Below are 26,102 nucleotides of genomic sequence, written 5' to 3'. Positions count from 1 at the left end.
AAATAGGAATTTTTATTCAAGATGGTACAACAGCTTTTTTTGTGGGGTCGAACTTGGTACTTACAATTGCTCATTTTGCCTTTCTAACCAGCTAATTATTTTCCATTAGGTCTATGACATCACATGATTAAAAACTGACTAAATCCTTCTAAGGTCTATGTAGGAGCAGGAGGTTAATTTTCCCTGTATGATTCATCAGTCCCTGCAAAAGTCAATGGCAGGGGGAGGAGTGGAGAAGCTGGGTAAGGCGTTGAAGAGGGGAATGATTTTTGCAGGGAAAAGAGACTTCCTGTTTCTAAATAGAGAAGAGAAAACAGAATACGGTAATTAACTGGGAAGAAAGGCAAAATGAGCAATTGTAAGTACACAGTGCTATACACTCACTGGCCACTTTATTAGGTACACCATGCTAGTAACGGGTTGGACCCCCTTTTGCCTTCAGAACTGCCTCAATTCTTCGTGGCAGAGATTCAACAAGGTGCTGGAAGCATTCCTCAGAGATTTTGGACCATATTGACATGATGGCATCACACAGTTGGCGCAGATTTGTCGGCTGCACATCCCTGATGCGAATCTCCCGTTCCACCACATCCCAAAGATGCTCTATTGGATTGAGATCTGGTGACTGAGGAGGCCATTTGAGTACAGTGAACTCATTGTCATGTTCAAGAAACCAATCTGAGATGATTCGAGCTTTATGACATGGCGCATTATCCTGCTGAAAGTAGCCATCAGATGCCTGTTCTTAGCTGAGAGGAGTGGTACCCAGTGTGGTCTTCTGCTGCTGTAGCCCATCTGCCTCAAAGTTCGACGCACTGTGCGTTCAGAGATGCTCTTCTGCCTACCTTGGTTGTAACGGGTGGCAATTTGAGTCACTGTTGCCTTTCTATCAGCTCGAACCAGTATGCCCATTCTCCTCTGACCTCTGGCATCAACAAGGCATTTCCGGCCACAGAACTGCCGCTCACTGGATTTTTTTTCTTTTTCGGACCATTCTCTGTAAACCCTAGAGATGGTTGTGCGTGAAAATCCCAGTAGATCAGCAGTTTCTGAAATACTCAGACCAGCCCTTCTGGCACCAACAATCATGCCACGTTCAAAGGCACTCAAATCACCTTTCTTCCCCATACTGATGCTCGGTTTGAACTGCAGGAGATTGTCTTGACCATGTCTACATGCCTAAATGCACTGAGTTGCCGCCATGTGATTGGCTGATTAGAAATTAAGTCTTAACACACAGTTGGACAGGTGTACCTAATAAAGTGGCCAGTGAGTGTATAATATGATGATTGCAATATATTAAGAGGATAAAAACGTTGATAGGAGTGCTTCTTTAAAGATCATCTTTTTGTCAATCTCTTGCTGCGGTGCTGGATTATGTTGCTTCTGCTGTTTTTTTAGTATGATAATGAGACCATTAGTAAGCTGCCAACTAAAGATCTAATATATGAACAAAAGCAAGTGATATACAGAGCATTAAAAAATAAATATAATGTTAATAAATAAATGCTTAAAAAACTAATATTAAAAATTAAATAGTGTGAGGACAATATGCTATATGACATTACTAGACATACAGTAAGTGTAGGATTAGTATGGGACATTGTGGTAACTAGTCTTATACAACCATTATTGCCTTGTCACAATTTGTAGGGTAGGTGTGAATTGGCGGCACTGCTAACTGTTCACAATTGTGTTGTTTTATTTGTCTATTTATCTGTTAAAGTATCCTATTGTTATGGACAAAATATACATTATGTGAAGTGGTCACAAAGACATAAAAAGTCATCCGAATGTTTCCTAAGGTTAGGAATCCATACCGACAGCTAGACCATAGAGATTTAAGAGTAGGAGGCAGGACTCAAAATTGACAAATGATGGCAGAAAACATAAACCTGATTCCTCATAATAAATCCTAATGTAGTAAATGGCACTTACAATGAGACAGGTAGCTGAGGTCAACTCTGGGGATAGAGCACAATGTGCCACATTTATTGACACCTCTTGCTGCCAATTATAGAGAATACTAGAAATAGGCCCGATGCTATCGCATCTATGTACCGCTATTCCCCAGACAGGCGCAGTAACAGCCGCGTCGTTACCGCGCATGCGAGGGTAGAGAGCGCAGTTGTGGCTGCTGCTGTGCATGCGCTGGAATAGCAGTGATGTTAATGTCACTTGTGCAGGCACAGTTCATGGCCTTGCGGCCACGAACTGCACCTGCGCAAATGACATACACGTCACTTCTTTTTTGCGGAACCACAGCTGCAATTTTCGTTCTGGGAACAATGAACATGCAAAAATCAATCTCAATCTCTCTCTCTCTCTATGTCTATGTTTTTATTATTATTATTATTGCCTTTTTATTATGGGACACAGCAGAAAATTAGCAATTACATACCATTTTTTGTCACAATTAATAATGTGTTACATTTACTGTATAGTGTTATTTTGTAAAGTGTAATAAAACGTATTAAATTAATATGTTTATTGTAAATGTATTATTTTTTGTGTGTAGGAAGGTCTACCTAGAACATAAAAGCACAATAGCAGCATTTGCCCAACCTTGTTCAGTGTTGACACCACACATATGAGCTGTACATATAAAGTGGTAAGATATGTTTAAAGGGGTATTCCCATCTTTAAGGTCCTATCCCAATATGTAGTAGGTATAATAATAATATTAACAAATACCTCCAATTAGACATGCAGTATAGTTCTTCTGATTCACTATGTCACTTACCCCAAGTGCAGGGCATTGTAGAAGCGTAGGTATCCATGGTTACAACCACTAATAACTAACTAACTTTCACTATATGAGTGTTTGAGGGATTTTCATCTATTTTTCCTTGGAAAATTCTTCCAGTTCTGTGAGATTCCTGGGTTATCTTGCATGCACTCTATTTTGAGGTCTAGCCACAGATTTTCAATGATTTTCAGATCAGGGTACTGTGAGATCCATTGTAAAACCTTCAGCTTGTGCCTTTTGAGGTAGTCTATTGTGGATTTTGACGTGTGCTTAAGGTGATTATCCATTTGTAGAAGCCACACTCTTTTCAACTTCAGGTTTTTTACAGATGGTGTTTTGTTTGCATTAAGTTTTGTTGACATTTCATTCAATCCATTCTTCCTTCTACCTGTGAAATGTTCCCTGTGCAATTGGCTGTAACACAACCGCAAAGCATGATTGATCCACTCCCATTCTTAATGAACGATGAGATGTTGTAGTGCCCGCATCTCTGCCTGCAGTCCCTCTCTCCCTGCAGAGACACAAGTGCACTCACCACCGAGGCTCCTGTCCTGCTTCTTCCGGGTCTGCTGCTGCTCGGTGTGCGTTCACTTCTAGCAGGTCTCCAGGCACTGTGCTTAGGTCGCGCGCATGCACACTTTCTCTTTCTTGAAGAAGACGCGGGCATTCCTCTAATGTGTACCCAGCCAATAGCTGGAGGTCACTTATTAGTTAAACCGCCTCCTTCAACTTCGAGGTGCCTGTACAATGTTGTGAGTTTGTTCCTAAAACGCTTGTCAGTTCTCAGGTCCCTGTACTAGCATCTCAGCCTGCTGCACCCGCCAGTGCTTCCTTCAATGGTAGCCGAGTCTGCTGCACCCACCAATGCTTCCTTCAATGGTAGCCGAGTCTGCTGCACCTGCTAGCGCTATTTCTGAATTCCAGCTATCCGTTCCTAGGCGTCAGCCGTCATCTACCCAAGGTCAGTCCTGGAGTAGCACCTGGATCTCCTTACTTGTGTCTCCATGGACCGCGGTGTCAATAGCTGCTGCATGTCTGTATTCAGATTGGGTGAGGATCCTAGTGACAGCCCTTCAGGTCTTCCTTGGGCTTTGGCACAGTGGTTCCACCACCCAACCAGTTACAGATGCTCATTTCCTAACATTTTGTGCCCTTTTTTCTCTACACAATCCTTTGGTCATTTTGGCTAGAGTTCTACTTTAACCTCATGATTCTCAGGATGTGTTTCCAAAATGCATCAGGCTTGTTAAGTTGTTCTTTTCCATACTTCTGATGCTGAATTTTATGGTGACAATGCAGGAGAAGTTTTCTTCTGATGACTCTTCCATGAAGGCCATTTTTGTGCAGGTGTCTCTGAATAGTTGTCATGATCCATGCGGGATCAGGACAGATAAAAGCACAGGTAACCTTTTTTTTTCCTTAAGCCATGCTTAAGTGTGGTTTTTGCCCCCGGTGGCCATTTGGATTATTGCACTGTGGTGTCGTTTGTTCTAAGTTTGCCCCCAGTGGTGGTGAGCGTCATTGCACTCTGTTTCTTTAGTTAAGTGCACATGTTTATAATGCAGGTGTTATTGCTGGCTCTGCTATAAAAGAGTCACAAGTGTTGCAATCAGCGTTGGTGATAGTATTCATTTCAACCATCCTTGGTGGAGGAAGGAGCTGGAGAGGGTATCTTGCAGCACTGTCTTAGCCCTGGTGTGGAAGGAGTCATAGGGGATTTCCTTGTAGCTCTGACAGAGCTTGGTGGCAGTGATTCAGGAGGAGAGCTGCATTCTGGTGGTGGACTCTGTTGCCAGGAGCAAGTGCAACAGAGTAAAGCTAAGTGGTGTTTCCCTGTTTGTATTTTTCCTTCATGTGTATTAGTACAGCAGTGGGGCCAGTGCCTGCGCCACCCAGCTCCCTAGCAAGGGATAGGTGTAGGGTGTGCTAGGGCGACAGGTATCCTGAGCGGCGCCCGGTACAGAACCGGCATAGGGAACGTTAGGAGCGTTAGGGACACTGACTCAGGGGAGTGCAGGAGGTCTCCATGTCCCCTTTCCCTATCGCAAGGCCCACCGTTGTAACTATTTTCCCTTCCCCTTGTCTTGTTGTTTTAGTTACCGGCCTGCAGGCCGTGTCACACAGGACTGTATCACGTGCCGCATCTTGTTGTTTACAGTTACCGGCCTGCGGGTCGTGTCACACACAGGACAGGTCCACGTGACATTATCACCAACCGATAATTTTTTTTTCTGCTGAGCCATGGACCCAGTTCGGCCCTTTGCCCAAATGCTGCAGACCGTTACTAATGAGATTAGGGGGCTGTGCGGAGGGTTGGTGCTGCAGCAGCGGCTGTTGGTGGGCTCTGGGGGCTTGGTTCAGGAACAGGCTCAGTCAGAACCCAAGATATCCCTCCCTGACAGATTATCTGGAGGGAGAGATCAATTCTTGGTATTCCAGCAAGCCTGTAAATTGTATTTCAGGTTGCGCCCTCGTTCATCAGGGAGTGAAGAGCAAGGGGTGGGAATCATTATGTCCCTTCTTAAAGGGGATCCTCAATCCTGGGCCTTCTCCCTACCGGACGATTCTCCATCATTAGAGTCCGTGGATGAGTTTTTTGCGGCTTTGGCGCTTGTGTATGGGGATCCTGATGGCGTCGCACTGGCGGAATCTCAGATCCGTAGGTGTAAACAGGGAGCCCGGGTTGCTGAGGAGTACTGCTCAGAGTTTAGGAGGTGGGCCACTAACACTCAGTGGAATGACCCTGCACTTAGGAGTCAATTTGTGCAAGGTTTGTCTCCAAAGTTGCAGGATATTCTGGTGCAGTACGCCGCCCACAGGTCACTGGAGGCCGCCATGTCCCTTGCCATCTGGGTGGATAGACGCCTTAGGGAAAGACATATACAAAAAGTGCCCCCTGATGTCCTCGCTAGGGAGGAGGACCAGTGCAGATGGAGGAACCCAGACAGCCCGGTGTTGTTCATACAAAAAAGGGGGTGTCTGCGGCTCGTCATGGTGGGGGGTATGCTTTTCCTGTGGGAAGCCTGGCCATTTTATGAGAGCCTGCCCAGTTCATGCCAAGTCTCCAGATGCACCTATGCAAGTAGAAGTAGCTAGGTTGTATTCAGAGCTACCTACGGTTTGGGGAGTGGTGTCAGCATGTTTGTACTGTGGGCAGACTGGTCATGTCTTGAAGGCTTGCCCATTGCGCGCCCAGTTATCTGTGCCATCTGAGAAGCCGCATTCCCCTGGTCGCTTAGAGGGAGGTGGCCAGGGAGTATACATTTCCTCCATTTTGCCCCCCCAAGGTACCAGGTCAGCAGATGTCTTGGCTGGCGGGGTACCGTAGGTGATACCGCTGCTTGTGGACAGCAGAGCAGGAGTCAGTCTTGTGGATGCTCGCTTTGTTCAGACTCAAGGTCTGAGGTGTATGACGCTAGCCCAGCCTATAAGCTTCCAGGCCATAAAGTCTGTTCCACTGAGCCAGGGGAGCTTGACCAAGGTCATAGAGAATATCCATCTTCATATAAGACATCATGAGGAGTCCTTAACGTGCTATGTCTTGGAGGGAATGCCAGTACCTATTGTTTTAGGACTCCCTTGGCTGAAAAGTCACAACCTGGTAATAGATTGGCGGGCGAGGGACATGGTCAGCTGGGGGCACTCGTGTAAGGGCTGCTGCCTAGGAACTACTGTCTCTTCTGTCTCTCTTCAACGGACCCCTTCCCCTCTGGTGAGAGCAGCAGATGTGCTGCAGGAGAGTAGGGGCAAGTCTCAACCTTCGCCATTGGCCAACCCTGGGAGGCACAGACCTTGTGGTGGAAGGGGTTGGAGGGTGGTGTACCCCTTGGTGAAGAGCGGGGGTGTGAGTGTGGTGACACAGGGGGACATCTCTGTTGTCAATCCCAGAACGCGTTCTCCAAGTGGTGACAAGCGAACGAGTGGCAATAAACGTTCAGGTCCGGACCTGAGTGTGAACGAGCGTGTATGGGTGGCCACCAAAAAACATCCAGTGGAAGTGTGTTGTGGAGTGTTACCAGCTCATACCAAACATACACATACACAACCCTGTTATGAGCTCATTTTCTGCTCCACCAGTTGAGAGTTCCACTTCCGTTCTCCCTCTGGTGGTGACAGGAGGTAGTGAGGTTGGTTTAATTGGTAGTGATCTGCCACCTGGTGATGAAGATAACGATTGGATCTCTGGAGTATCAGACTGGATATAAGACAGCCAACGCTCTATCCTGGTGCTGGTGATTCAGTCTGCTTCTCAGGTCTTGGACTCAGATCTGTTCCAGTCTTCTCAAGTTAAGTTTGTTTTTGCTTATGTTCACACTTGCTCTTGTTGGTCAATTCAGTTTTTTGTGTGGTCAGCCAGCCCGGCTGGGCTGTGCTGAATTTCCACTCTTATTTATTTGTATTTGCCAAATTGCCTTTTTTTTGTCCCTTATTAGATTGGCCTCTTTTTGCTCTGTCTCGGAATATTTCAGAGAGCTGATATAGTGGGAGAAGTCTAGTGACTTCAGGGTTAATTTTGCTATCAGTTGTGTTGGACATTTTTGTAGGGTTTTTGGCAGATTGCAGACAGTGTCTTTCCTTTCCTGTCCTTTCTAGTTAGTTTGGCCTCATCGTTTGCTCAGCCTATTTTCCTGCCTTTGTTTGTGTTCTTCATCTTTTTTCACCGTCAATACATGTGGGGGGCTGTCTTTCCTTTGGGGTCTGCTCTGGGGCAGTTAGTTTTCCTCTTTTCCTGCTTTAGGCTTATTTAGTTCTCCGGTTTTGACGAGGCATTTAGGACCACCGTAGGAACGCTCCACGACTGCTGCTAGTTGCGTGTTAGGATCAGGGGTCTGCAGTCTGCATAGTTACCAACCTCTTTGGTTTTCTGAGACTTAGCTTGTTTTGTTTTTTATTTCCTCCTTGGCGACCCGTTCATAACACAACCCGTTCCCCAGGTCAGCGCTTTGGAGATGTGTGTTGCCTCCAGAACATACGATGCCAATACCAGCTGGCTCGTTTGTCATCAACCTGACATGCAGGTAGTTGCTGGGGTGAACTCTGGGTCTGGGCGTTCCCGCTGTAGGTGGTTCCCTGATGGGGAGTGGTCTTGAGGGTCCAGAGGCCCCTCATTAAGGGGAGGTTACTGTCATGATCCATGCGGGATCAGGACAGATAAAAGCACAGGTAACCTTTTTTTTTCCTTAAGCTGCGCTTAAGTGTGGTTTTTGCCCCTGGTGGCCATTTGGATTATTGCACTGTGGTGTCGTTTGTTCTAAGTTTGCCCCCGGTGGTGGTGAGCGTCATTGCACTCTGTTTCTTTAGTTAAGTGCACATGTTTATAATGCAGGTATGATTGCTGGCTCTGCTATAAAAGAGTCACAGGTGTTGCAATCAGCGTTGGTGATAGTATTCTTTTCAACCATCCTTGGTGGAAGAAGGAGCTGGAGAACTTTCCTTGCAGCACCGTCTTAGCCATGGTGTGGAAGGAGTCATAGGGGATTTCCTTGTAGCTCTGACAGAGCTTGGTGGCAGTGATTCAGGAGGAGAGCTGCATTCTGGTGGTGGACTCTGTTGCCAGGAGCAAGTGCAACAGAGTAAAGCTAAGTGGTGTTTCCCTGTTTGTGTTTTTCCTTCATGTGTATTAGTACAGCAGTGGGGCCAGTGCCTGCGCCACCCAGCTCCCTAGCAAGGGATAGGTGTAGGGTGTGCTAGGGTGACAGGTATCCTGAGCGGCGCCCGGTGCGGAACCGGCATAAGGAGCGTTAGGGACACTGACTCAGGGGAGTGCAGGAGGTCTCCATGTCCCCTTTCCCTATCGCAGGGCCCACCATTGTAACTGTTTTCCCTTCCCCTTGTCTTGTTGTTTTAGTTACCGGCCTGTGGGCCGTGTCACACAGGACTGTATCACGTGTCGCGTCTTGTTGTTTACAGTTACCCGCCTGCGGGTCGTGTCACACAGGACGGGTCCACATGACAATCGTATAACAATGTACCACAACTCCAGAGTCTGCTAAATCTTTCTGAAGGTATTTTGCAGTCAAACAGGTGTTCTAATTTGCCCCTCTTTCAATCCAATTCAATGTTGACCTCCACTGTTCCTATTAACTGCTTTTTCTTAATTACATTTGAACTGAGGAAAGGGCAACTTGAAAACGCTTTTCTAACTTCTTATAGCCTTCTCCTGCTTTGTGGGCCTCCATCATTTTCATTTTCAGAGTGCTAGGCAGCTGCTTAGAGGAACCCATAGCTGCTGTTTTTAGCACAAGGATAGAGGAGGCTGAGTTTTTATAAAGCTGGGAAATTTGCATGATCTGTCCTTTCCTAACGATGATAGTGAACAAGCCATAACCATAACAGGCTAATTAAGGTCAGAAGCCTGGAAGAACATATTATCATAAACTATTAAAAGATGACTTCTTCACAACAAGACTGCAGAAATGAGGCATAAAGGTTGGATTATTTTATTTATTCTAGAACCTGTATGCCCATATCAATAGGTTAGATATGTCCAAGGGGGTGACAGATTCTCATTTAGAGTATGTCTCAGCTCAGACCTGCATCACAATACCTGCCAATAACACATTAGGCTATTGTAAATCTCCCCAGATTCTCATTGCGTTCACCTTGGCTTTAGAGGTGAGAAAAGAGGTATTGAATCATTTGACGTTTTCATGAATGACAAATGATGTAGTAGGCCATGAAAAAATAGATTTTCTACCGAGAAGGAAAAGCAGCACCAAATAATTCCCTCCTCGCAAATTGTACTTAACAATTAAGTGGAGGTTCCTTATTTCCAAGTTCATTTTTTGTAAATTTTTACTTAATACATTTGTTAAATGGGTTTTCCAGGTAAATTTTTGTTTTTATTTTACATAGATTCTCTTAATAAGGCTGGGGTCACACAAGCGTATATTCTCTGATCTGAGAGAATCAGATCGATTATGCTAATCATACTGTGATCAAACTCTGATTAGTGAGTGTTTGATCTGATTGTGATCATAGTGTTCTACAATTCTCTCAGATGAGGAGAAGATGGAAAAAAAATTCTCCATCTTCTCCAGTCTGTCAGTCCGTGACTTGCATTTTCAAGTGTGATCCGATAATCGGATACTATTTGAGCATGCTGTGATTTTTTCATCAGATCTGCTCGTTTTGTCAGATCACGAGTCCTGACAATAACACTGGCTACTCCATCAGTGCCCCTTTATTTCTGCCCCTGGCATTTATTGACATAGGCGCAGCCAAGACTTTCCTACTACAGCACATGAAAGTTGCAGCCAGTTCCGGTGCTCAGCAGATATGTCGGTGTACTAGCGATGAGTTTGCTGAGCTGAGTGATTAGCAGCGGTCACGTGCTGCAGTCAACTCACAGAGTGGTGGTCATCTCAACATGGTTTAATGTAGTAAAAAAATTGGAGGCAATAAAAAATAATGCAGTTTGAGTTGAGACATTCTGTGATGACATCTCAACCACGGTGTTACGTCACAAGACACTCAAGTGCACACTGCAGGTAATGTAGGTAACAATATTAGCCTATGAGTCCTCTAAATTGCAGCTGAGACTAATTTTAGCTGTCTCCATTAGAATGTAACCCTGTTAAGCAAACACTCAGGCAGGTGGTCTGAAAGCACATTAAGACAGTCTCCAGAGAGCTCTGACTAAGCCTGCACAGCTTCAGACTGTGGAATAATCTCAGCTCTGACACATTGTTAGCAGCATTGTGCCAGCTTGCAGCTTACATTACAGCAATGCGTTATGACAGGGCGTACCTGACTGCACAAAAACTTTCACGATTACCATCTGGAAGGTGATAGCATTTTTCTCAACAGAACAGGATTTTGTGACATTGAGCTTGAGGATTATCTGCCAGAAAATGAATTTATTCTTACACTAAGAAATGTACTACTTAGTGCATCATTGAGCTAATGGCCATAGTTTAGAGGTAAGGGACAGTCAAGGTCATTTATCAAGTGCAAAACAAGAATAGAGATGAGATGGCTTAACTGTGCTCACCTACTGGATTCCCTTTTGTGCTTCATTATTACATTGCAATACAGCAGTTCATTGAAGCCATTATGAAAGCGACTTTTTAGGTGTATATGTAATGTTCCTTTATCACTTAGGATGGATCCAGCATTTAAGAAAGGCAGCAAAGAGCACTATAACATCATTTTCTAGGGATTAAGCCTGAAAGACTAACTCAACTCAACTCCATTTTTTCTTAAAATCAATAGGACAATTAAAGGCAATATTCTTTCTAATATATATTGTTATAGGGAAATATTTCTTCTTTTTAAATCCACTTGTACTTCTTTCCCCAGACTCTTGTAATTTACTGATTAATCGAAACATTGATAGTTTAGATTATATGCAGCTCCCCATAAAAGTCTATGCAGAAGAGAGAGTGAGGAGGTGGCTGCTGCACTGAGAGACAGAAAGAGTAAGTAACACACAGACTCTGACTTTCCAGTGTTAACTCACATATGTGTTGGACTTGCTTCACAATTAGGGCTTGTGCACATGGCCATATCTTGAGTCCGAATGCGATCCGACAAAACATCAGATTGCACTCGGACCAGTGTTATTCTATGGGACCATGCACATGTCCGACTTTTTTCCAGTCCAAGGAAAAAAATTGTAGCATGCTCGAGTTTGATCTGATATGTGGTTTGGATCACACTCAGCCATGCAAGTGAGTGAGTCTGTGGAACACATCAGACCGCACTTGAAAGATATCTCTTTTCTCCATTTTCCCCTTCATCTGAGAGTATTGGATCACAATATGGTCACAGTCTGATCAAACTGTGATAAGAGTCTTGTCACGGGTACACCGCGAGACAGTGTGGTCAGATGTTTGCAGAGTCTGATGACACATACACCTTCGGTAGCAGTTCCAATTAGCAGTTCTGACTTTCTTTGCTCTGGCGCTGCAAGGGTTAAACTGCTTAGTTGGACTCCTGGAGTTCTGGTCTTGGGTGGTATCAGCTGTTATGAGCTCCTTACTCACAGCAGGTGTAAGAACCCTCCTCCTTGCTTCTTACCATGCCAGTACTTGTGGTACATAACCACTCGACTCTTTTTTAGATTTGCATGCATTACAGCATGATTCCTATTATGGATTAATTCCTGTGTTAGGCTGGTTTCACATTAGCGCATTTTCAGCGCGCGCACGGCCGGGGGTAGCTCCGCCCCCGATCCGGCTCTCTGCCCGGCGTGCCCGCCCCTTCCTTGTAGCGCCGCCTCCTAGCGGACAGCGGCGCCTGCGATCGGCGCACCCTATCTTTAGCATAGGGTGCGCCGATCGTGCGCAGGCCGTGCGCTAGTTGCGCTTTGACCTGCGCTGCGCACTTTTGACGGTGCGCCGTGCGCGCCAAAATCCGAAAAGTTTGATTTTGGCGCGCACGGCGCACCGTCAAAAGTGCGCAGCGCAGGTCAAAGCGCAACTAGCGCACGGCCTGCGCACGATCGGCGCACCCTATGCTAAAGATAGGGTGCGCCGATCGCAGGCGCCGCTGTCCGCTAGGAGGCGGCGCTACAAGGAAGGGGCGGGCACGCCGGGCAGAGAGCCGGATCGGGGGCGGAGCTACCCCCGGCCGTGCGCGCGCTGAAAATGCGCTAATGTGAAACCGGCCTTATAGATGTCCCCCATTTTCTACTTTTTAACTCTGGGTTCTTATTCTTTCCATATGTTTTTTAATAATGCCTGTGCATGTATATATAATAATAAAAATTATTATTTTAATGGTTTGCATTTTTCCACTTATTAGTATTATTGGGATGAATTGATATAGTAGGCAGTGACCTGAGACCTCTTCCTATGTGCCTTTCCTATGAGAAGCCAGATAAAAAATACTATTTTACACTAGTACAATGAGAATTCAAAAGACTAGTCATCCCTGTTTTTAATGTCCTGGATAGAAAAATTCCAAATCAAGCAAGACAGCATTTTCTTGCTGCGTAGGTTAGCAAGACATAAGAGGTGGACGACAACATGACTGCATGATCAGACTACATAGAGTTTGTTTGTAGTCTGTAACCACGGAGACAGAGTACCATGATTAAGGATTTTATTCAAAACATGTAGGATCTCCAAGATGCTATTCCATTATGTAGTAGATGTAATAACAATAATATTAGCAAATATCTCCAATTAGAAATGTAGTGCAGTTTTTCTGATTCGATATGTCTCTTTCCTCATGTGCAGGCATTGCAGGACCTTAAGTATCCATGCCAAATAGTAGAAAAGACAGCGCCTCAAACATTGGTGAAAAAGAATTCACATTTTATTCTGCCTCCTGTAGCAATGTTTCGATCCAAAGTTCTTTCTCAAGCTTGAGAAAGATCTTTGGATTGAAACGTTGCCACAGAAGGCAGAATAAAATGTGAATTCTTTTTCACCAACGTTTGAGGCGCTGTCTTTTCTACTATTTGGTATGGACTTTTTTCCGGGATGAACTCCCTGGATATGACGTGCGTCTTACGTAGTGTCCTGTAGGACTCTTGCTATATGAGGTGCAGTTTAACTTATAATTTTTGATTGACTGTTCTTATGTATCCATGGTCATGATCACTTGATATATTGACAGCGTGATAGGTAGTTGCTAGTGGTTGCAACCAAGGATACCTAGGGTCTTGCAATGCGTTCACATGAGGAAAGACAGCGAATCAGAAAATCTATACTACATTTCTAATTGGAGGTATTTGCTAATATTATTATTATTGCATCTACTACATACTGGGATAGGATCTTGGAGATGGGAATACCCCATTAGGCTTGCAAGTGGCATGTGATATTTGTATCTTCTGGATTTTTTTATGTTTTGAATAAAAAATAAATATTGTATCAATACCAAGGTCCTTCAGCTAGATACTTACAATTGTTTTGCATTGAGACCGTGAGGCACAGAAAGGAATCATATACGAGGGTCGTTATTTGTCCCCCAGGATGTGCATAGAGACACACTAAACCCACTGGAGAGCATTGTAATTACAGACACAGCTGTGGTTACAATGCAAAATAACAGTGAGTGTGGATTTGGTCAAACTACTTGACCAAGTCAAATTTAAGAAAACCTGACATGGGCTTTTATTTTTGGGGAGGCCTGTAGGATAATAGTGGGGCGGTTCTTTTCCTCCACTCCAGGTCTTAGGCGTGGCCCATTTGCACGATTCCCATTTAAACGTTTAGTTAAGGTTTGGGGGTGTCAGTTTTTTGTTTGCAAGCATCAGAGCAGGAGGTTCTGTGTAGGACAGGTCTGTGGGAGACTAAATACAGGACAGAGCCAGATCAAGAAAAGCCATTGACACATCCATGAGTCGCCCACAACAACAGATTTGATACCGACTGTTATGAATGATCCGATTGCGAACCGAAAGATAATGTTTGAGTTACATTTGTAAGTTGCCAAAATAAAGATGTTTAAGTTGACCTGGGTCACTGCCTCATTACCACACTGTTGTGAAAGCCGTTGCCTTACAAGACACAGAGGTGTCTATATACACAAAGGTAGGAAGTTTTTAATCAAGACCATACATTTGGGCAATGAACTAGCCAAATGCAAAGTAATGAAAAGCTTTGTATAGTCTTTTTTTATTTTCATTCTTAAATATTTTTATTGAATTTTGTATATAAAGGTGCAAGGGAAAAAAAAACAGCGGGAGGGAGAGGGAGGGGGATTTACAAGGGGACAAGGAAGGGAAACAGTGAAAATTAGAGAACAGTAACGCAATTCTCACGTTAACAGTATAAGTACAGTAATACATACACTTTTAACCCATTTTGTGCTGAGTACAGGAAGGAATCAGAGCAAGGAAATGTAGACAAAGTGATCTCGGTTTGTTCACACATGTGTTAACAATAGCTCAAGGATTCCTAAATTTTGAATTCCATATCTTCCATTTTCTAGAGTACTTGTTAATACCATTGTTGATGATGGCGAATCTCCATTTCAGGGAGCTGTGTTGATGAATTTTATCTAAGATATCTGTAAATTTCGGTGCTTTAATTTTTTTCCACCAATACGCTAAGGAATTCTTTACTACTAAGAAAATGTGTATAATAATATATTTGATTGAGGGGTCAACATGTTCCATGTCAACTGAGAGGAGTGCCCTCTGAGGAGTGATCGAGAAACTATTGTTGGTAAAGGAATTTATGTGTTGTGATTAGAGTTGAGCGATACCGTCCGATACTTCAAAGTATCGTATCGGATGGTATCGGCCGATCTTTAAAAAAAGTATCGGTATCGCCGATTCCGATACCGGAAGTCCCATTCAAGTCTATGGGACTTCCGGTATCGGAATAAGAAAAACCCTTTCCTGCCCTTGTACAGCCTCTCTGGGGTCTGTACGGGCCTTTCGGGGGGCTGTGCCGGCCTGCCAGGGGGTCTGTGCAGGCTCCGGTGGTCTGTGCCGGCCTGCCGGTGGTCTGTGCAGGCTCCGGGGGGCTGTGCCGGCCTGCCGGGGGGCTGTGCCGGCCTGCCGGGGGGCTGTTCCGGCCTGCCGGGGGGCTGTGCAGGCTCCGGGGGGCTGTGCCGGCCTGCCGGGGGGCTGTGCCGGCCTGCCGGTGGTCTGTGCAGGCTCCGGGGGTCTGTGCAGGCATCGTCCGATGGGACTACAAGTCCCATCGGGCGATGCCTGCTACCATGACAGTGATTGACACATTAGCCAATGATGGGACAGTAGTAGTCCCATCATCCGGCTAATGTGTTAAATGTAAAAAAAAAAAAAAAAAAAAAAAATTACATGCTACATACATACAACATGCATACTACATACATGCTACATTCATACTACATACTACATACATGCTACATTCATACTACATAAATACTACATGCAACATACATACTACATATATACTACATGCATGCTACATACATACTACATACATACTACATATATACTACATGCATGCTACATACTACATGCTACATACATACTACATATATACTACATTCATACTACATACTACATATATACTACATACATACTACATACATACTACATACATACTACATGCATGCTACATACATACTACATGCATGCTACATACATACCACATACATACTACATGCTACATACATACCACATATATACTACATACATACAATACATTCATACAATACATACATAGACATACAGTACATATAACATAGAGTAACATACTTACCAATACTTGTCACATTGTTCCCCGAAGCCATTGTCTATTCCGGGATAAATATTAACATAACAAACCACAAAAATACTCACCCACGATCCGAAGCAGTCCACGAGTGTGTCCCACGACGATCTTGGGTAGAGAACTGCAGCATCAGATGATGCTGCCGTTCTCTACGGGCTGCAGGAATCCAATGACGGAAGGTAGGTATCCTTCCGCACTGTATTCCTCCGCCACTTAAAAAAAAAAAAGTCCCTAGTCTCACTTTATGCCATTGCTGTGTGGGAAATTCCCACACAGCAATGGCATAAAGTGAGACTAGGGACTTTTTTTTTTTAAGTGGCGGAGGAATACAGTGCGGAAGGATACCTACCTTCCGTCATTGGATTCCTACAGCCCGTAGAGAACGGCAGCATCATCTGATGCTGCAGTTCTCTACCCAAGATCGTCGTGGGACACACTCGTGGACTGCTTCGGATCGTGGGTGAGTATTTTTGTGGTTTGTTATGTTAATATTTATCCCGGAATAGACAATGGCTTCGGGGAACAATGTGACAAGTATTGGTAAGTATGTTACTCTATGTTATATGTACTGTATGTCTATGTATGTATTGTATGAATGTATTGTATGTATGTAGTATATATGTGGTATGTATGTAGCATGTAGTATGTATGTGGTATGTATGTAGCATGCATGTAGTATGTATGTAGCATGCATGTAGCATGCATGTAGCATGCATGTAGTATGTATGTAGTATGTATGTAGTATGTATGTAGCATGTATGTAGCATGCAGTATGTATGTAGTATATATGTAGTATGTATGTAGTATATATGTAGTATGTAGTATGTATGTAGCATGCATGTAGTATATATGTAGTATGTATGTAGCATGCATGTAGTATGTATGTAGCATGTAGTATATATGTAGCATGCAGCATGTATGTAGTATGTATGTAGTATATATGTAGTATGCATGTAGTATGTATGTAGTATGTATGTAGCATGCAGTATGTATGTAGCATGTATGTAGTATGTATGTAGTATATATGTAGTATGTATGTAGCATGTATGTAGTATGTATGTAGTATATATGTAGCATGCATGTAGTATGTATGTAGCATGCATGTAGTATTTTTTTTTTTTTTTTTTTTTTTTAACATTTAACACATTAGCCGGATGATGGGACTACTACTGTCCCATCATTGGCTAATGTGTCAATCACTGTCATGGTAGCAGGCATCGCCCGATGGGACTTGTAGTCCCATCGGACGATGCTTGCACAGACCCCCGGACATCAGCACAGCCCCCCGGCAGGCCGGCACAGCCCCCCGGCAGGCCGGTACAGACCCCCACAGGGTGCACAGACCACCGGCAGGCCGGCACAGCCCCCCGGCAGGCCGGTACAGACCCCGGGCAGTCCACACAGCCCCCCGGCAGGCCGGCACAGCCCCCCGGCAGGCCGGCAGAGACCCCCGGAAGGCCCGAAATGACGGCGCATCATGATGCGCACACACCGCGCATCATGATGACGTCAGGCCGTCAATCAACTGAACTTCCGATTCCGATGCCGAATTCCGATATTGAAAAAATATCGGAAGTCGGTATCGGAATTCCGATACAGCAAGTATCGGCCGATACCCGATACTTGCGGTATCGGAATGCTCAACACTAGTTGTGATACATGGAACCAAAGAGTTTTAACTTTAGGGCAACCCTAAAATATATGATATAGATTACCCTGTAACCCGCAATTCCTCCAACAGAGCTGTGAATGCTCCTGGCTTATGTGTGAAAGCCTTATGGGGGTATAATACCAGCTTGACATTATTTTAAAGAAAGACCCATGGAGGATCATTGAGATTTTAGAAGCATAAGTACTTCTGATAGCACTGTCCCATTGCTCAATCTGAAGAGTGATATTGAGGTCGGACTCCCGTCTTTTAATGTAAACGTTCTTGAGGGTAATAACATCTTTGCTGAAGTAGTTGTAGAGGTTTCTTAGACTCCAAATATTTTTGTTGTTTATGTTACATAGAAGTAGAGAAAGAGTGTCGACGTTCATTGCCTTGCGCTTAGGAAATTTTTGTATATTACCCTTTATGATTGTGAATAGTACCATTTCGGAGGAGGGAAGATTATATTTAACTTTCATTTCGCTGAAGGAGATAAATTTGTCGCAGTTATGAATGTTCCTGATCATTTTTATTCCTAACTTGGACCATGATTCAGGAAGAGGAAAATTATAAATGGAGGCAAGCAAGGAAAGCGAGAATTGTTTTAATTTGTTCAGACCTGTTGAGGTTTTAAGTAGGTTTGATGAGCAGTCTCCAGGCATAAATTAAGACCTGAAAGATAGGGAGAGAATGGTTCTTTAAGGGCATGTGGAATAAAAGGCTAAAAAAGAGATCTTGGGCAGATTTTGGTTTACTATAAGCAGATTCCAAGCAGAACCATGCAGGGTGGGGATGATTGTTGAACCAATGCCAACTATGCTTAACTAAAGATGCCAGGTAGTATGCTAAGATGTTTGGTAAACCAATACCACCTTTATTTTTATGTTTGTACAAGATGTCAGGTGACACTCTGGCTCTTTTCCCATTCCATATAAAAGAATTAATCATGGTTTGTATCTTAGAAATAAACTGGAGGGGAATAATTAGTGGAAGAGTCCTAAATATGTAAAGAATTTTAGGCAAGAAAAAAGATTTAACTGCCATTATTTTTCCAAAAATGGATAGAGCGGAATGTCCAAGGTCAGAAATATCAAGGGAAACAGTTTTAGTGATATTGTCCAAATTGGCATTAATACTAGTTTGTAGCTTATTTGTTATAGTAATGCCTAGATATATCACGTCCTTTTCCTCACAAGCAAAATCTGCTTGCTCCTTCAAATCACTAATCCCGGGCTCATCCATGTTGAAAGTAAGTATTTTAGACTTTTGACAATTTATTTTAAAATATGAGGCTCTAGAGAATAGCTGTAGCTCCATGGTTAGGCCTCTAGTAGAAGTTTTAGGGTCCATCAAAGTACAGAAAAGGTCATCGGTGAAAAGGCTAACTTTGAATTGACAAGAAGGGAGGTCGAGTGGATTGCGTTATTCAGCCTAATTTTTTCAGCAAGGGGTTCTATAGCAAGTACAAACAAAAGAGCGGATGGGGAACCCCTGTCTCGTACCGTTAGTGATAGGGATTAAATTAGAGAGAAAACCGTTAGTATATATTCTTGCACTAGGACACGAGTAAAGAGCAAATACTCAAGACAGGAATTTAGAGTTAAAACCAATTTGTGAAAAGTAGCTTTTAAATATGCCCAATTTAATCTGTCAAAGGCTTTTTCAGCGTCTAGTGTTAGGAATGCTACCTGAGAATTTGAGGATTTTATCATGTTGATCAAGTTTATTAGCCTTTTCGTTCCGTCAGAGGTCTGTCGTCCTTCTATAAATCCAATTTGATCATCCTTTATTAAGTACGGGAGAATGCTTATTAAACGGTCTGCTCATATTTTTGAGTAAATTTTGATGTCTCTATTAATGAGGGATATAGGTCTATAATTTTTTATCGTCTATGGGTCACCTTTGGCTTTTGGAATCATGATAATGGTGGTTTCAAGCATCTCTTTAGGAAATGAGCCCTGAGAAGAAGCCAAATTAAAGACAGAGACTAAGTGTGGACTTAATATTTTTGAAAAAGATGTGTAATACTCATTGGAGAACGCTTCTGGACCTGGGGATATTTGGGGTTTTAATTTGAAGATTGTTTTAATAATCTCCTCTTCTGTAAAAGGACTGTTGATTAAGTCTAAATCTAAAGGGGCAATTTTAGGGAGATTCATACTTGATAGAAAGGTGTTAATAGAATCTGAGTCAGCGGAGGGGGTAGAATTGTCATTTTTCAAATTGTACAAATTAAGAAAAAATTCAGCAAATGAATTAACTATATCTTTAGGATGAACCATGATTTCGCCTGAGGAAGATGTTATTTTCATAATTCTCCTGTTAATACACTCTTTTTTTAATTTCATCATCATATATCTTGTTGGCTTATTGATGTACAAATAGACCTTAAATTGCGAGGAGTTAATAACTGAGTCGTATTCCAGGAAAATTTCAAATCTCAGTTTTTGCTTAAGTTTTAAAATTTTCAAATGAATAGTGGAGGATAGTATTTTTGAGTTATTTTGTTGGCCTTCTTACTAATTTGTGTCTGTAAGTTGAAAATTTTTTCTTTATTTCTTTTTTTATATCTGGACAAAATTTGTATAAGGCCTCCTCTAAGGACAGCTTTGTGTGCGTTCCAAAGAGTAAAGGAACTTATTTTGTCAGAAGTGTTTTCTTTAAAATAGTTGGTGATTAGGTTTTCTATTTCTACCTTGAATTCCGGGATTTTAAATAAGGTAGAGTTACATTTCCAAAGGAAAGTTTTCTCAATGGGAGAACTTAGTAGAAATTCTGCTAATACTGAGGAGTGATCTGAGAAAGTTTTTTCTAGAAAGTTAATACTCTTGAATTTGGCTAAGGTAAAACCGTAGGTGAGGAATAGGTCTATACGTGAAGATGTCTCGTGAACATCTGAATAGTGGGAATATTCACGAGAGGAGGTGTTTAAACAGCGAAAAATATTGAAACACTCATTCTGAATGATCCGGTTCTTAAGTGAAGGTATTTTATGGCGAGTTGAGACAAAACAGTCCAGGCTACTATCAGGGACAATGTTGAAGTCGCCAAGCCATATTACGTTCCCTTTCTTTATTTTACTTACTTTTTTTTGTATTTTGTTTAGAAATGAGATTTGTCTCCTATTAGGGGCATATAAGTTTATAACCATGCAAGGCTTATTATTCAACTGGCAGATGGAGATATGAAACCTTCCAGAGGAGTCAGTCATCTCATCAACAAACTGAAATGGGACCTAATATCGTAACAGCACCTACCTTTCTGGATGTATTTAGAGATTTGAATATGTGTGGATAATTTTTTGTGGTGAAGGTTAGGATGTTTTTCTCTTGCCATTTTCACTTCTTGTAAGCAAACCAGATCGACATGGTTTTGTTTGATTTCCTTCTATAATGTGCATAGTCTTCTTTAAAATCCCAACACTGTCACCTTATGAAATCTCTTTTTCCCATGTCACAATTAATTACATGTAATGACAGGGAATGAATGCCTTCTGTGAAATTTCAGCAGCTCCATTTAAAATAAATCCACATGTTTATCTCATTGGTTGGAAATCTCAGCACATTCATACAAAATTTACATAATAGAAAGCGCGTTAAATAGCCAAAATGTTCAAGGTTTTGTTCTGAGGTTTCATCAATGTAGTTATTTTTTTAGCTGTTAAATTAAATGAAAAAACGTTTCTGGCGTTACTATTAAGTTAGTTACTGGCTGGCTCTTGGCACCCTAGTTTGAGACTGTGAAGAGGACATTATTATTGTTACTCCAAAAATCTTTTAAACTCTTTTCAAGTGAATTATAACTTGGATGGATGGTAATTAACTGATAACTTGTAATCCCATATATTCTAGGCTGTTCTCAGGCAATACTTTGTTAATTTTGCACTGGCAAGGGTCGTCGTGCACTGTTTGTTTCCAAATCCGGAGGTGAGCGGTGCTAATGATAATGACCGGTGTACAATATCTGCGGATTATGGATGCATCCTGTTGACTATATTCAGATTTGATGTCACTCATAAGAGTCAATCATCTAGTGAGTGTCTGCAGACAATCCCTTTAAATTAGAAATGTAAGGAATGCTGTAGAGCTCCTTCAACTCATATACGTCTGCTATCTGGAGCAATGTTAGTGTGACATGAGGGAGGCTGAAGGGAAGTGCAGTCAGTTTTAAGTTTTACATATTCCCTGACTTTGAGAATAAATCTTTCTATGGGATGATTATGGGGTTCTGACCTCTGGGACTCCCACCAATCCTGAGCATACATTCTTTTATATTTTCCCATTTCCAAAGAGCTCTTTGGCTACATATGGAACTGAAGAGCAGCCTCATTCAGTTCCCAGCACAGCCAGCTTGCTAGGAGCACAGCTCTCTAGGTAAAACTTAGACAACGCAGCAATAAACTGGCATTGATTCCTTTCATTCTCAGGATTGGTTGAGATCCCAGGGATAAGACACCAACCATTATCCTGGTTATATGCCACCACTTTATAGAAATACGCAGTAGTTAGTAAAACTTGTGAATAGACTGAATGTATGGAATTACTGGCATTATTTCACTAGATATATTGACAACTACTTACCAAGCATTCCTTTGTTTGAGCGTGATAAACACATGTCTTTCTCAGCGCTGGGGAGCACAAATCCGACAACAAAGATTTCTACTCCATCAGCCATCAAGGCAAGCCCTAAAACTATGAAAAGGGTCCACTGGAAACGTCCATGGCCACATTCCTCAATGATGTTCTCATATTGGTAAGCCAATTGCTCCTCATCCTCCACCCTCTCTGCCATGATGTCTGCATGGTCTCTAAATTCATCTTTTATGGTTTTATCCTTATGTTGAGCCCTGACATCATCAGGGTGTGGTATACCCTGATATTCTCCTTCATATATCTCATCATCTTCATCATGTCCCTCTGTAGTATCACTCTGAGCATCTTCCTCCTGATTGACGGGATCTCCAGTGTTATAATAACCATCATTTGATGAGTAACCACCATAAGTGTTATTTCGGCAATAATCCATGGCTTGGTTACTTGTTTGCCTCTTTACTTCGCGTGCTATATCCCGTGCTCCTTGGTAAAAATTTGAATTATTTTTGTAGCCATCATCCATTATGTGCTAGGTTCTAATATTAAATGTGCCAGTGTTTACAGCCAAACACTGAAGGATCAATCTGTTCTTGCTAATCAGATAGACAGTCCACACAAAGATCAACAATCCTGGGTTGTAGTTTCACCATCACAGGCCAAAAGACTTCTGTGAATCATGTTGTTCTTGCGACGCTTTCTGTAAATAAGGAAAAGATAGTATCGTTAGAGACTCTGATATAAAGATTACACATTGAAAAGAAGATTTCAATATGTCATATGAAAATTCATTATATTTCATGTTTTCCCAAAAAAATACAGTTTTCAAAAAATATTATTTATCATATGCATTAAAATGATAGAAATGGATTAGAATGTGATCATTACAAGAAAATGTAATCAGACTAATAAGTAAGATACTCCATTACTGGCGTTTGGGGCCCGATGAGCAGAGGGGGCCCGCAGCACGATCAGTTAAAATCTGTTGCCGTGCAGGAGAGTCCTTCCGCACGGCAACAGTTAATACCCGCCAGTCATTCACAGGCCGCCAGCTGACATCAGCGCACATGTCGACGATGCATGATGTCACTGTCATACGCCGAAACGACGCTGCGTGCCTCCGCCGAATCATAGGTGAGGACATCGCTGGAGCTCAGCCAGGTAAGGAAAAACTTTTTTTTGTATATAATACTGGTATGTGGGTGCACAATACTACTATGGGGGAAAGAGAAAGGAGATACATTATACTATGGGGTGCATTATACTATGGGGCTTATGCATTATACTGCTATGGGGCTTCTGCATTTTAATATGGGTGCATTATACTGCTATGGGGCTGCTGCATTATACTATGAGGTACATTATACTCCCATGGCTGCATTATACTATGGGACTGCTGCATTATACTATAGGGTGCATTATACTCCTATGGGTGCATTATACTGTGGGGCTGCTGCATTATAGTATGGGGCTGCTGCATTATACTATAGGCTGCTGCATTATACCATGGGTGTTTTATACTATGGGGCTGCTGCATTATACTCCTATGGGGCTGCTGCATTATACTCTTATGGGGCTGCTGCATTATACTCCTATGGGGCTGCTGCAATATACTCCTATGGGGCTGCTGCATTATAATGCTGTAAGGTGCATTATAGTGCTATGGGGGTGCATTATGGTGCTATGGGGCTGCTGCATTATACTATGGGGTACATTATACTCCTATGGGTGCATTATACTATGGGGCTGCTGCATTATACTATGGGCCTGCTGTATTATAATATTGAGCTGATGCATTTTACTATGGGGTACTTTATACTCCTATAGGTGCATTATACTATGGGGCTGCTGCATTATACTATTGGGCTGCTGCATTATACTATGGATGTATTATACTATGGAGCTGCTGCATTATACTCCTATGGGGCTGCTGCATTACACTGTACTCATATGGGGCTGCTGCATTATAGTGCTATAGAGTGCATTATAGTGCCATGGGGTGCATTATAGTGCTATGGTGGTGCATTATATTGCTATGGGGGTGTATTATAGTACAATAGGGTGCATTATACTTCGATGTGGGTGCATTATACTTCTATGTGGGTGTAAGGAGGTGGCTGGTCCCCTAAGTTGCACCCTCTCTTTCTGCCGTGTGACCCCTGTACACTTCCTATGTATATATGCTTTATGGCTTATTATGTTGAGCTGTTTGTCTGTTTTTCATGTAATGTAATGTACCTGCTGTATTTGTATTGTAATATGTATGTTGCCCCTTAAGACTGTCTAGTTAGGGACAGCAACAGATAACAGGGGGCTGGGCCAGCAGCAGAAAGGCCACAGGAAACTGCCATTATAAGTTTATGCTTAAAACATACAACACTGCCCTTCACCTCTCAAAACAAACCTACTTCAACACTCTTATCACCTCACTATCCAATAATCCAAAACGTCTCTTTGACACTTTTCATTCCCTAGTCAACTCAAGAGTGCAGGCCCCAGCCACGGATCTTCACGCTGACGATCTGGCTAATTATTTCAAAGAAAAAATTGACCATATCCGACAGGAAATTATCTCCCAATCCCCTCATACCATGCACTGTCGTCCCTCCACTGCATCTAGATCACTCTCTGATTTTGAACCAGTAAAAGAAGAAGTAATCAGGCTCCTTGCATGTTCTCGCCCTACCACTTGCACCAGTGACCCCATTCTATCACACTTCCTCCAGCCCCTTTCCCTGCTGTCACCACTCACCTAACAAAAATATTTAACCTCTCTCTCTTCTGGTATCTTTCCTTCCTCATTTAAGCATGCCATCATACAGCCATTACTTAAAAAAACAATCCTAGACCAAAACTGTGCCATTAACTATAGACCTGTATCTAATCTTCCCTTCATCTCTAAACTCCTGGAGTGCCTGGTTCACGCCCGACGTATCCGCTATCTCTCAGATAACACTCTCCTCGACCCTCTGCAATCCGGTTTCTGCTCTCTTCACTCTACTGAAACTGCCTTCACGAAAGTCTCTAATGATCTTCTAACAGCTAAATCTAATGGTCTCTACTCCATGCTAATTCTCTTGGATCTCTTTGCAGAATTCGACACTGTGGATCATCAGCTCCTCCTCACTATACTCCATTCCATCGGCCTCAAGGACACAGTTCTCTCCTGGTTCTCCTCCGATCTCTCTAACCGCTCCTTTACTGTATCTTTTGCTGGCTCCTCCTCTCATCTTCCCCTTACTGTTGGGGTTCCTCAAGGATCGGTTCTAGGCCCCCTCCTCTTCTCTTTGTATGCTGCCCCTACTGGTCAAGCAATCAGTAGATTTAGGTTCCAGTACCATCTCTAAGCTGATGACACCCAATTATACACTTCTTCTCCTGATATCACGCCTGCCTTTTTGGAAATCACCAGTGATTGTCTTACCACTGTCTCTAACATCATGTCCTCCCTCCATCTAAAACTGAACCTGTCAAAAACTTTACTCGTGTATCCTCCCTCTACTAACCTACCTATGCCCGACATTGCCATTTCCGTGTGTGGTTCCACCATTACTCCCTAGCAACATGCCCGCTGTCTTGGGGTCATACTTGATTCCGAACTTTCATTCACCCCCCACATCCAATCACTAGCTCGCTCTTGCTATCTGATCCTCAAAAACACTTCTAGAATTCGACCCTTACTTACTTTTTATTCATTCTTGTCTGGACTATTGTAACTCTCTACTAATCGGTCTCCCTCTTACCAAACTCTCCCCTCTCCAATCTGTCTTGAATGCTGCAGCTAGGATCATATTCCTCACCAATCGTTACACCGATGCCTCTGTCTTGTGCCAGTCCTTACACTGGTTACCCATCCACTCCAGAATTCAGTATAAACTTATTACCCTCACCCGCAAAGCTCTCCATGGCTCAGCACCACCCTTCATCTCCTCCCTTGTCTCAGCCTACCA

General features: G+C 42.9%; 1 protein-coding gene across 2 annotated transcripts in view; it reads right to left on the bottom strand.

Moving 5' to 3' along the window:
- Positions 1 to 26,102, bottom strand: part of SV2B (synaptic vesicle glycoprotein 2B) — a 294,017-nt gene that overhangs the window by 71,726 nt on the left and 196,189 nt on the right. For both annotated transcript variants that reach the window (XM_073568738.1, XM_073568739.1), the window contains exon 2: positions 22,144 to 22,852. In XM_073568738.1, the coding sequence (XP_073424839.1) occupies positions 22,144 to 22,678 (535 nt within the window). In that variant the 5' untranslated portion in view covers positions 22,679 to 22,852. The remainder of the gene's footprint in view (positions 1 to 22,143; positions 22,853 to 26,102) is intronic.

The sequence above is a fragment of the Dendrobates tinctorius genome, unplaced genomic scaffold, assembly GCF_039654945.1.
Source record: "Dendrobates tinctorius isolate UK_male_01 unplaced genomic scaffold, ASM3965494v1 ptg000022l, whole genome shotgun sequence".
NCBI lineage: Eukaryota > Metazoa > Chordata > Amphibia > Anura > Dendrobatidae > Dendrobates > Dendrobates tinctorius.
The sequence above is the reverse complement of the archived record's forward strand: the minus strand, read 5'-3'. Positions and strand labels throughout refer to the sequence as shown.